Genomic DNA, 13273 nt, shown 5'->3' with positions numbered 1-13273 from the left:
TCAAGATTTCAAGACTTCCGCGTAGTTTTTTTTTTTTTTTTATACATGCGAGAATGAATCTTGCCGAAACAATCTCTTAATACGTTACTTGGTTATATATACGGTAGGAACAAAATATGATGATTGAAGTGAGGGTACCGATACAGAGAGACGAAAACTTTTTTGAGTATCACAGCGTCGTCTCGTAAGTCTTCCGCTTTAATATGCAGGGTGTTTGATTTTTATTAGAACGAAATATATTAAACAAAAGTGATGAGAGTTAGACGAGTGCCCGTCTCCACCATGCATTTATCCGGCTCGTCGATGAGGGGATAATTGCCATGGTAATTTTGGATAATTAACTGAAGTCTGTTAATTACATTTATAGCTTTTGGTTTTGGGGGTCATTTTGCGGTTGTAGTATTGACGGCAATTGGTATTAGAGGTCATAGCAATTCAAAAAACAAATTACTAGAATGGAATCGTTTCTTTTAGATATGAATTGACAAATTTTCACTTTTTCTAAGCCGGTTTAAAAACATTATGCGCAAAAAGAGCGCCGCAAGCCCTACCCACAATGACTATTGGAAGAGTGGCAAAGTCGTATCAGTCATGTCGTCACTGCCTCGGCAGCGTGCCCTTGGTGGATGTATCAAATAATATCTCAAGAGCTATTTATTTTCGCAAATTATCTTAATTGGTCTAGTTGGCATTCAATAGTAATTGCAACATGACACCTAAAACAACGAATTAAAAGGTTAATTCGGATGTTTTAGTAATGACTGAACTTACTATGACAATTATTTGCCCCTCCAATGTATGCCGAGTCCGATAAACACACAAAAACGGCACTCTTCTAGTTATAACCTCCTAAAAAAACAACAAAAAAACCTCTGTTTTAAAATTAGACACCTTGTATATTGGCAATGCTAGAGAATGAGGGCCGACGATGGGGCTTCCAAAGGTCCTTTTTTACGTTATTTGTACCATCTTCGACAAGATTCTATTATATTTGTCTTTATTTAAATATATAGTTGTGTCTGCGAGAGATATAATAAATCTGGCTGTGTTGATTGTCTTATTGAGAATAGGGCTTGAAAGTGAACGGTTATGCCGAAGAGAAAACAAGCATTGCTTAGTGTTATCTTCATATTTACCCAATTGAAAAAGAACATTACACATGCGACTCATATTAAATAGCATCGTATGAATGAAGCATGACATATATATGTGCGTTTTTCTCAATGAAGAACGCACAAGTGCATTTGATGTCTTGCCATGGTTGTCTTCCATACTTTGCTTGTCAGATCAAACGGCACATGAATGGCATTGTTTTCTTCCACTTGTGTTTAAATAATTTTTCCATTAGCGACTTTTAAAATTAAACAGATGCGGCTCACAACACTGCAGCCGACAATAGTTTGTGTGTTTTATCTGTATAATACGTGTACAAGATACAGGATAATACACCACTCAAAATGGTAGAGTCTACTGAAAAAACTGGTTGATCTCAAATTTTTTTTTATACGGGTCTTTCATATGGTATTATGATATATTGATCAAATGGGGACATATGTTTGTTTCGTCAGTAGCATATGTAATATATTATATTGACAGGAACCGAAAATAACTTTACATTACCTTGTTTCACACGTTCTGAGCTTGAGTGAGGAAACTGGCAATTACTGACAAAATATTAAACTAAACTGCAGGTCTCAGCCTTGTTTAAACTGCAATGACTTAAATATATCTTTAATCAATATTTAACAAAAATAAATAAATATACAGGGTGCGGCCGTAAGGGTCAACACATTTGGCACGCCTTGAAAAAATAGTATCCCAAACACGCATATCTAAAACTGGGCACACGAACGTAGTATTGCAGGAAGTTGCCTGTCTATTTTTTCATAGCTCAAGTCAGAGGGGGTGAAATATTAAAAATCGAACAAAAGAATGGCGTCCGTGCATTTCCCATGCCATATACCGGACATCCGTTGTCTGCACACTGGTTTCTGACCTCGCTCCCAGGTGGTCATTGTTGATATATTTCGTTAAAAGTATTATTTATCGCTTTTATATTGATGATCGTCAGCCTCTACTATTGGTTTTTAGCGCTTTTGAGTTCAACAAGCCATCGGGGAGGAACCTTATAGAACAGTGTGCAGACGACAAACAGGCTGGTATAGGGAATACCCGGCCTCCGATTATTATTTTTTTTTTTTTAAGATTTTACTACGTCCGAGTTGAGCTCTGAAAAGAAATTATATACAACTTCTTTGAAGGCCGCATTTGGGTATCCAATTTTAGGTATGTACATTCAGAATCGGAATTTCGCAAGCTGTGCCAAATTTGTTGATACTTAAGCCCCTTCCTGTATATATATATATATTATGGAGGTGATGCGCGCCTGCTGCGAGTGTAAATTCAAATACCGTTGTGAGAGGACATGACGCGGAAACGGAAGCTCAGATAATTCCCACAAGGAAAATCAGTAACCGCCCAGTTGAATGGCAAATAGTTCCATCAAACGGCATCTTGTTGAATCTGATGGTTTTTGTTTTACGTCGTCCCAACTGTCTGTCGTTGTCGCTGCCTCTGTGTTTCCATGCAGACGATGCCGAGAGATACGCCGGTGGTTACCTGACCATCTGCGAGAGGGAGATGACCCGAGTCCGGTCCCTGGTGCATCAATTTAGCCAGAAGGGACAGACTCTGGTGGGGTTGGAGATGAATCGCTGCGACATCGACGGGGGCTACGCCAGAGTTCAGTGCGGACGCTCTGAGAGGTATGTTTTTGTTATATTTTACTCTGGATAATATAAAAAAAAAAGTTTGTGGCACCGGAAAACTTTAGTTGTAGCAACGTGTTTTAGTCTCAAGTATGCGCCGAGAAACTGAAGGAGAGAAGGAGACGAAAGCGTGCTTGGACATCATCATTGGCAACAAGTGGCGTCATAAAAGCCGGTGTGTCATGCTGTCGGAGGTCGCGATCCTGGTGGTTGACCGCAGAAAGACCGCGAAGAGCCCGAGCGAACGCCAGTGTCGCTGTCGTCGCGGCGTCCCGACTTCTTTTTACCAAATCTTACGTGAACTGACAAGCTGGAGAGCAACCTGTAGCAGAACACTGCAGGCGCAGCTGCCTCATCCGTCACCGCTGCTTTTACACCGCCAGGGTCGTGGCTGGCGACAACATGACATTTCATCTTTAGAACACACACAAAAAAAGAAGAAAAGAATAGCCTGCGCCCTGTGGCACCTTGCAAGCCGTTTCAGCATGCTCAGGGCTACATCACAGATTGTTTAAAAAAATGTATTAAGATATCTTCAATTTCCTGTGGCGCTGCGAAAGCTGTTTCACCATGCTCAGGGCTACATCACAGACTGTTAAAAAATGCATTAAGATCAAGAATTTAGGGCGCAAGCAAGCTGGTGAAGGTTTAACATTTTGGACAAAACCCCGAAACTGGGGGGGGGGGGGGGAGAGGAGGACAACACAACACAAAGTCTCAAACACAACTGAAATTTATTGGACAGAATATCGTGGTTTTATAGGGTACAGGTGCCCGGAAAACCAAAAGGAATGAAAAAGGAAGAGGATGAACTTCGTTTTCCCGAACGCACTAGAGAGGGAGGACATTGACCAATAGCACACCGGTACTGTTCTAACTCAAAAAAAGGGGGGGAGGGGGAAGATCTCTTAACCAACCTTGGTGAGGTCCTGATACACATCACAAAAGAAAGGATTTTAGAATTGTAATTAGAATTTTACAAATTGTACCTCCAGGCAACAGTGGTAAAGTATGATGGTCAAGATTTCGTTCAAAAACAAGGAATATGTATTGGTTCGGCCGTGGCCCCAGTCCTCTCGGAGATTTATCTTAGCTGTTTGGATATGCGTCTAGTTGGTCTCATTCAAAGCTGTTCTTACGGCAATTCTTCACTGTCATCGTTGGTATAAAACTTCGTCTATGAGAGTGCGTCAGAGCTGCAATTCTCAGTAGAAAGACCCGTAAATGACTGCCTGCAGTCTTTAGATATACAGCTAAAACTCCCTCCAGTATGTGTTGGCAGTATGGCAAAACGGAAGTCAAACCACTCCTGCCTTTCAATAGTTGTCACTAGAAGAATATCAAGGCTGGCATAGTCAGGAATTTAGTAGATAGTGCACTTAAGAAATCTTGTTCGCACTCCATTGGTTCTGCGCTCCAACGCCAACGCTTAACCGCTTCAGCGTGCTAGGTTTCCCCGAGGATTATGTGTTCAAAGAGTTGTTGCACGGGGTTAATATGAAAAAGAAATATGCAAAGGTTCGTGAATCTGCCAGGCGTATTGTTCTTCCTTTGTTCCATCGTATTTCTCATAATCTGAAATTAGCCGCAACCGCTACGGCATCAGCACTGCGTTCAGAAATGATTTCAGACTAAGTCGGTTGACCCCGTTCAACTCGGCCAGAACTGGATGTACCAAAAAAAAAAAAAAAAACACACACACAGAGAAAAAGATGTTGATTGTGTGTCGGAAGTAGTTTACAAGGTTCATTTTGCCTGCGGGTTATGTTACATTAGACAAACGAAGTGGTGTTCGAATGATCGCTTAACTGAACACAAACGTTGTATTCGAAACTAAGATCAGTATTGAGAAATGTCAAAACATGTGTTAGAATGTAATAATTGTGTACCTTTATGGAATTCCACATCGGTTGTGTTGACCGAGAGAGAGAGGATCATAAATGCTTGGTAAAAGAGTCCCTCACTATTATTAGCCACGGATATGCAGTAAATAGGCCGTATTTTAATTTGGACACGGAGTTGAAAAGATTTTTACAAATTTGATTGTTTGGAGGTCACCTTTATATATGTGTAGGATGTTGTTTTTTCGGGTTTAAGTTTCACCCCTGCCCCTTTGTTTCGGGTGTGATGAATGTCAGGGGTTGTTCGCCTTTGTCCATGTTCGATCTTTCCCCTAATGGGTCACCATCCCGCAGCCCTTTTTTTGTGATGTGTATCTGGACCTCACCGAGGTGGGTTAAGAGATCTTCTTCCTCCCCCCTTTTGTTTGCGTAAGAACAGTACCGGTGTGCTATTGGTCAATGTCCTCCTTCTACTGTGCGTTCGGGAAAAAGAAGTTCATCCTCTCCCCTTATTATTTGGTTTTCCGGGCACCTGTACCCTATAAAACCACGATATTCTTTCCCATAAATTTCAACTGTGTTTGCGACTTTATGTTGGGTTGTCCCCCCCCCCCCCCCCCCCCCCTCCCTTCCCCAAGCTGAAAATGTATTAAGATATTTTCAAACTCGTAATTTGCCGAGCTCCCTTTGAAAATCGCAGCAATGGGCTCTGCCAAAAGCTTTGCCAGAGAATAAACGCTACCTATTTTTTCGAGTGTACCATATAATTATTGTTTTTCAATACTAGCTTTAGAATATAACTTGCGCGGGGAGTTATGATTGTTATTTGTTAGAAAGGACATCGTACATTTATGTCACAGGAGATGCGGAAGGTTGTATGGTTTTTGTGTTCAGTATTCTCTTTAACAATTTTTGCATCTCTGTTTGTTCAATAAACTGCGCTAAAGCAGAAGAAAAACCAAATTAGAAGTTGAATGTTTAGTAAGGGAGAGGTCGGCCTGCCAATGATACTATCTAGCGCCGCAGTGGTTCGCGCTTTTGATGCTCTATTTATTTAGTGCAGTACGATAGTTAACCATGAGTCTTTTCTGTGCACCTGGCAGTAATGAATACAAGGACGCACTTAAGCTTACTTAAAGGATATTATTTTTGCTTTACTCTATTGAAAAATCTTAGCTAGACTGGTAAATTTGACTGCGTACTATATTTGTGTCATTTCGTCGCGACGCCCGTGCTTGTGATTCAAATCGTATACGCCGCATAGAGAAGGAAACGTATTGAGAAAATTGCGCCGCAATTTAAAATCACCTTTATGTATTTTTTTTTTAGCGATGACCTACTTTTTTTTTATTGTTATTTGCGTTTTCGGTGATAAATGTTCTGGACGTTGTTTGAGCACATTATCGGCTACTAACAATGCTGGCGTTTATTTTTTATACAGTGGTCATCTGGGGCAAAACTTTGTTTCACTGTTCATGTTTAGTAGTCGGAAGTAACAACATAAAAAAATGTATTAACCTCCAGAAAAGACGTTTCTAATAAATTGGTGTTCGTGAAAACTGGAAGAGAACTCAGTTGTTATTTCTACGTAAAACGCGTGTTTTTTTTTTGTTGCAGCTGCGTGTGTAGCAACAACCAAGGGGTTTCGCTGAAAAGCTATGCCTATGAGCAGAAAACAGGTGCCTTGAAAGAAATGTCCTGCAGTAAGTAATTTTTTTCTCTATTATAATGTAACAATATGCATTACACACATTTGATCTTGGTGAGGTAATACTATTATTCCTAGTTTTGTCTCTGAAGTTTACACCCAAAGTGCGGACTTTGCGATCATATATTGTTTGTCACGGACACGATCTTTTCTTCCTGTCTTCTTCCTCCATCTTTTATAAAAACAAATGACAATGTTAGCAATTGTAAATGCGGCTGGCTACTCCCATTCTCAGAAAATAATATTTTCTTTAAATAATTACAAAACAAGAACTGTGTACATATAAACGTTTCTTTACGCTTGCGCACTTTACAAAAATAGTTAGTGTCACAGTCGCAATGAATGTCACGCAATGCCACACCCAGTATGCCTCCCCCGGCATGTACACACGCATAAACATAAACAGAAAAGGAGTTAACCTAATCAACACCGGTGAAGGCCTTACGACGACGAATGTCACCTATCGCAAGTTTTCAGCAGCTTCCTCACACATGGGCACATGCACCTTGTGCATAGGTACACAAATGATAGCAAAGTTTAACGATGCATCAAAATACATACTAGCAAGGACTTTTCATATCACTGTAAATCATAAATGTTTTATCGACAGGAAAGTTTGTTTTTGTGCGATTTGATGGGGCCATCGGCCCAACAACTTCCTAAGGGAAAAGGTTTTTTATCTGCAGTCTCTGCTAAGTTTAAGTTTCCGCCGACTGCGGTCAAATATTTAGAACAATCGGAGAATGTGTCCGAGTATTTACACCTCATACCCACCTTGGATCATCAATTTATTTGACTTTAGTTGGGAATTTTCTCGTGAAAGCAATATTCAGTTCTGAGCGGTAAAGAAGCGCAACGGAGTTTCTCGGGAGAGATTTTGAAATTTTGAATGAAAGGTCTAAATTTATTTGAAAACAGAGTGAACATCTGCACTTTCTCGTTTAGCCATACTTCGACTGCCATTTGTTAAATGATTATAAATAAAGGCAGGATGTCAGTCTTCCTAGGATGAATTTCCCTCGTTCTTTTCAATGCGTGTGCGCGTATGGCTAGTTATTTTTCTGCTTACATATTTCCGGGAATTCCAGAATGTCTTTAAATCCCTCGAGTGTTTGAACAGTCACCATTGCGCTTTTTCTATTCATCGTATTTCCTAATTGAGAAACCGCTGGAAATGTTGGACATTTAGGGTTCATTGATTAGAGGGCGCCTAAGGTTGCGTGTTAAACATCTTGTATACGTTTGTTACATTTGGGTGTTCAACATCTTGTATACGTTTGAAAGAGGCAAATATTTGCAAAGAATTCTGCGTGATGATGTAATGTAAGAGCGCAGCGTGTGTTGCTTCAACGTTTTGAGGTATGACCGACATCTTATCTTAGCTCGCACGTGATGGCAGGGACTTCGTGATAACAAGGCAAAACCCTCGCAGCGAAGCATGGAAAAAATAATGACCATGCACGCTTGGGATGCAAAGCTAGTTAATAGCGACACATACGCTAAATAAATTAGGACGAAAGCATATACACATATTTGGAACACAAGAACGAAGCCAGGCGTCACAGGCTCCTTTAACTTGTGAAAGCACGCAATGTCGAGCTAATCCGTTTCTTGAGCGCAACAAGCTCGTTATAATTGGCAGTGTTTATGAGAAATATAAAATTTTCACTACGTTTAAACTTCTCCTAATATCACTTCGTGTAATAGACCCTCTGCAAACTTCAGTCGGGTAACTCTGATCACAATCATCATCTCAGGAATGAAATATGTGTTGTGCTAATGGCGGACTGTGGCTACTGATGACGGAAGAAGTTGAAGATGCTCCGAAGCGGATGATGCGAGCCCTATAGATTTGAGACGTTAGTACGTGCGACGCAGAAATTGAATGCAAGAGATGCATAAGCATTTATTTCTAACTTGGGTCCAGTCAGTTTGTTGGCGGCAAATGATCGGCTTTACAGCCGCTTGACGTATAAAATTTGATCGCGGCTTTAATGTGGGCCAGTGCTTCGTGTTACCGGTTGTATATTTGCCACTATCGAAACTGAGAGATAATTGTAAGGTACAAACACACATTCTCGACTAATGTTGACAGGCAGAATTAAGTGACGGTGCCCGGTCAAATACTACAAACTGCAGGTCAATTACCGCCAATAGCTTTTTAAAAGGTAAAGTGCTATTTGATCTACCATATGGCACTGAATTTTAAAAAGGGTCTATTGTCTGATAACAATTTGCAAACTCTTTTCTATAATGTCGTTTTTTTTTGTCAAATTGACTCGTTCCAGTGTTCTACTGATCATGATCATTGTTTATTTATGATCAGTAGAATAATATTTTCATTAAATTATTAAAAAAATTAACATTGAAAGCTACCTCAACTCTGAGTTCATTTCGGCACGTTTCGAGGAAGGAGGGGCAAAAATATTAGTAGCTCTAGTTCTATCTCATACATTTTGGTTGTTATCGCTGTTTCTTTTTGGTTGTTGTCGTTTATATTTTAAGACATGCTTTAGTTTGACGGCAGGCTCGACTCATGACGTTATCCGCAATAAGTTCGTAATATACCCCGCTTCGATTTGGGGGACTTAAAATGCAGTCCGGCATTGCATATCCATAACAGCCGAACTAGAAGTTCATCAGGCAGCCAGACTCGTTGGTGAGAACGCGAGTGAACGACACAGGTACACGCTCAAGAAAAACAACGACTCGAGGACTGCAGCCTCTGTTGCTTTTAGCAACTAAGAGTGAATACTTTATACCCCCAGTCAAAAGCAAGAAAGAGCAAAATAAATCAGAAGGTCAAGAGCAAAACACAGGAGAGTTCACAAAACCCCTTCTAAACCCACTTCTCCTGCCCCCTCTGCACCAGTTGGAACCATTATTGATGCACTGTGGTCTAGATGGTCAAGGTTCCAGAATTAGCACCCCCTAGTTCGTAAATGACTCCACCTGGCGAAAACTTGTTCCGAGGATTTTGAGGGTGAAACAATGCGGGTATTTGGAAGGAGATGAGAGAAATGCTTTTGCACGAGCTTGGGAGCCAAAGTTAAGCCACAATAGGCAAACAAGGAGATTCAAGGAAGCACAATATACGTCATTGCAGCTCAATAAAGCCAGCAGGACCAAGCTTCTCTGTCCGAGGGAGTGCCTGTGCTCGCATGTAAATGTGTTCGCGCATTTTCGTACCGGAACCTCTGAACCGGCGACTTCCGGAAATGGTTGATTGTAATCGCACCGAGCGTTGGCGTCACAATTTTCTGCTGACGGAACCACTGTAGCTCCACACAAAAGATGGGGTTTGAGGATAAAATCCGGATGACGTCACCATTACTTTGCTAGCTCCAAGTACAGTTGGAAAAACTGGACAAGAGGACACAGAGACGGGCGCACATGGGGAGGGGGAGTCTCGAAATGTCTCCAAACGCCAACCAGTGATTGCTCTACACCCCCCCCCCCCCCCTCGTTTTTCTGAAGGCACTTCCTTAATTCGCAACAATTCCTCTATTCTCAATAACCCCTCCCTTCCCCCCCCCCCCCCCCCCCCTAACTTTAATTCCTGGGAAAACCCCTGATGCCAACAAAAGACCATTTGGTCTTTCGTTGGCATTTGGAGACTGCGTTTTTCTCGTGCCTTGTTTCCCCTTCTTGCAATCAGTTCAGTTTCTTCATGCAATGTGACGATTTCTAGTTCCGCATATTGTTCCAGCGAATTTTTTTTTTCGTGGTTGCAAAATGCATTTGAGATAATGAGTACAAGATAGTGAGAAATGTAATTAAGTTAGAGTAGCAAATACTCTAGACTAAATGTATTTGCAAGATACCAAAAACTGCAAGAAGCATTTTAAACACAGTATGGTGAGGCACAAGTAAGCTTTAAATTGACCGGCAAGATGTTAGCCCCTGAGCGCTGCCATCTAGCCGCTGGCGTGTGTAGATCGTCTCGTAGTCAAGCCATAGTTAAGAATTACTAAGGAGTGCCCACGGCTGCCAGCTGGCTCCCAAAGAAAACTATTTCTATCCACGGTGGCCGAACTAGGTTTTGAAACATGACTGCTTGCCAACGCCTATAGTTCGTTTTACCTTATGAGAGTGCAAAGCCCATAGTACGAGCCGATGGGATGAATCAAACAGCACCAGAAAATACGTCACAGCGCGCAGAATCTTTCTATGATTGTGCCTTCATCGGCGAAATCAACCAAGCGCACGGAATGTGCCGAGACCTTGAACTTTTAGTATTTTATGTGCTCGTGTGTGTCTCGTGGGCAGGGTAGAGAATAAAAACCCATACGATTTAAATAGTGATTTTTATCATGATTTAAACTTTGTTAGAGAACATACCAATTTTCATACGATGATATAAATCCAACTTTTTCCCGCAAAATAATTCCGAAAACATATTTTCCTTCACCGTTTGTTTATCATGTGATGCTTTCTACGTGCATTTCTGTATTGTCTATGTGTATTTTGTACTTTCCATTTTGTTCGTCAGCCATGCAACGTCATGCTGAAACAAAATGAAAACGCAAAAGTGCGACGACTGTAAATATAATGCTCTTTTCCAATGAAGTCAGAATTTGCGAGAAAAATCAAATAAAACTTTTAACAAATTAAAAAGAAAATCAAACTGTTTTTATTCTACTATGGCGGTCATTACAGCAATCAAACGTTGTTATTAAAGTGCACTTTACATTTACATTAATGATTTTTTTCGCATTATCAGCTTTCTTTATAATGCAATTAAATGCAAAAATGCAAGCGAGCTGGACAAGAATGACGAAAATAATCCCTGGAGAGGGGGAACAAGAGGGACGAAGGAGGAACACAAATCTACAAACACCGCTAGGTGACTGGTGCGCGACCGAAAAAATCTGCATCTGTTCCTCTTGTTCTCCTACTCCAGGGATTATTTTGGTGATTATCACTGATCGGATGAATCGATTAAATCACATGCCACATTGAGAAATGCGTCTAGTGGTTAGGATTTTCAATTTTCCGGCTACAGTAATTTAATTCAAATTGACCTGCTTTAAAAAGATAAGATCTGAATCAAATCAAATAAATTTGAATTAATTAAATTTATTTTTAATCATGATTTTCTCCACCCTTCTTGTTGGTAACTCTACCCTATCCGATTCCCAATTCAATCAAGCCACGCTCTAGTTGCTCCCAATAAAACGACGCAACACAGTGAGTGCAATCCGAAGTTTACTAACTCACATGCCGTCTGTCCGTTCGCGGCCCTGCTCTTCCTGCCAAGACGCTAAGACTTCCAAAAGCTCCAACGCTGAAAAATCAACTCAGGACTTGACTCCGCGACCCCCGCTTGCTTTCTGCTTATATACACCGACTCAACTCTCTTGTGACGGTTAAAGGGGCACTGACACATCAAAATCATATTTTTTTTTTATTATCCGAAACGGTCGAAAACGATGCCGGGACATTACCCTCAAAATTTGAAATTTGGGAATTCAGTATTCGTGAAGTAAAAAAACAATTTCCAAATGCCGAATTCGAAGTTCCCGCGCGATCGGCGCCGGTGCCTTGACGTCAAAAATTGCGGAGACCTGAGAGTCCCCTTTCCTGTCACCACTCCCTGCTGTTGCCATGGCGACCCAAAGCGAGGAGGAAAGGAGCGAGCGCCGGCTAGCACCGGTTTTGCGGCGGACCGGTTTTGAGCGGTGACGCCTGTTTTCCGTTGGAGGATACAAATCCAGGAGACGGCACCACAACGAACTCCCGATTTTTGGTATTTCAAAAAGAAGGGCCGTAGTGCGTTCGCAATTGCGTTAAAAAACATGTTTTAGGATTGCCGTCATTAAATGTTATAGAGATGTCGCCTACAAAGCTTCTAAATTTCCTGATTTTTGACGTCACCGATCAAAAGAAGCGAGGAGGCGAGAGGCGGGAAAATCAAACGCCAAAAATAAAAAGGGGCGCGTGCGCGCGGGAAAATTTTTTTTCGCGATGCGTTTTTTTTTGCGTGTCTATGGCTGCAACTTGCATCGTTTTAGACAACAAAAATAAATACGACCTTTGGGGTATCAGTGCCCCTTTAATTGTTAGGTCGCGGTATTTCGTTCTGCACGATAAAGAACACAGGCCAGCGGTGGTTCCGCACTGGCTAAATGCTTCATATACAGCGTAAATCAGTGTCGTCACACCTCAAAGGTATGTCGACACCTTGCGCGGCTTAAATGCAAACGTAATTTTTTTTCTTTTTGCGACGGTGGCGTTTTGCGTTTACTTCCGGTTCGCTGTGTGGGCAAGAAACGCCGTGCCGGCCCGGCATTCAAACAATGTTTATGTAAAAATAAGCTTTTCTGGGGGGAGAAGGGGGGAACCCACACAATGTTGTAGACAGACACTGCAGCGAAAGGGCTGGGAAAAAGTGTCAAGATAAGTTTTCAAGTGTTTTCTGCCTGCCCTCTTTATCCGAGAACGCGGGTAGACGCCGTGAAATGGGAAAACGAGACAATGTCGGACTCAAGCGCCTGTGCGGGAAGCACTTTTGGTGAATTCACAAAAACCTTGTTGCCGTCATATTTATTTGAATTGTTCCCAAACAAATGCGGGATACCTTTCAGGTGGTCCAGACCATCCGGATCGCATTCAACGCGTTTTCCCGTTAAAACGATCGTCTGCACGTCTAAACGGCCGTCTGCAAGTTTAAATGACCGTCTTCACATTCAAACGATAACGATACGCAGACCACGTTAAGGGTATACGCGTCGTCGACGTGGTATTTGGAACATCAAGTGATTGGGTAGGCCTCCGACAATTGGTAAACTTGAAGTGGTGTTTGGGTAAAACGGCTCGCTGCCAACAGTGGATACAAGGTGACGTTGACTAGTGTAACCCGTAGCGATCGCCAATTTATTCTGCCCGATTCGCATGACTCAATTCTGCGTGCGATCTTCAATTTCGACGTAAAGTACCAAAGTTTTCGTCTACGC

The 13273-nt window shown here is 41.6% G+C and overlaps 1 protein-coding gene across 3 annotated transcripts in view; it reads left to right on the top strand.

Annotated features, from left to right (window-relative positions):
- The window catches only part of LOC8052629, a 225557-nt gene that overhangs the window by 202461 nt on the left and 9823 nt on the right, over positions 1-13273 (top strand). For all 3 annotated transcript variants that reach the window (XM_042289205.1, XM_042289206.1, XM_042289207.1), the window contains exons 6-7: positions 2591-2765; positions 6227-6312. In XM_042289205.1, coding sequence (XP_042145139.1) covers positions 2591-2765; positions 6227-6312 — 261 coding nt within the window. The remainder of the gene's footprint in view (positions 1-2590; positions 2766-6226; positions 6313-13273) is intronic.

Source organism: Ixodes scapularis, unplaced genomic scaffold (assembly GCF_016920785.2).
Source record: "Ixodes scapularis isolate PalLabHiFi unplaced genomic scaffold, ASM1692078v2 PGA_scaffold0__279_contigs__length_252992795, whole genome shotgun sequence".
Taxonomy (NCBI): domain Eukaryota; kingdom Metazoa; phylum Arthropoda; class Arachnida; order Ixodida; family Ixodidae; genus Ixodes; species Ixodes scapularis.
This window is presented reverse-complemented; position numbering and strand designations above follow the sequence as displayed.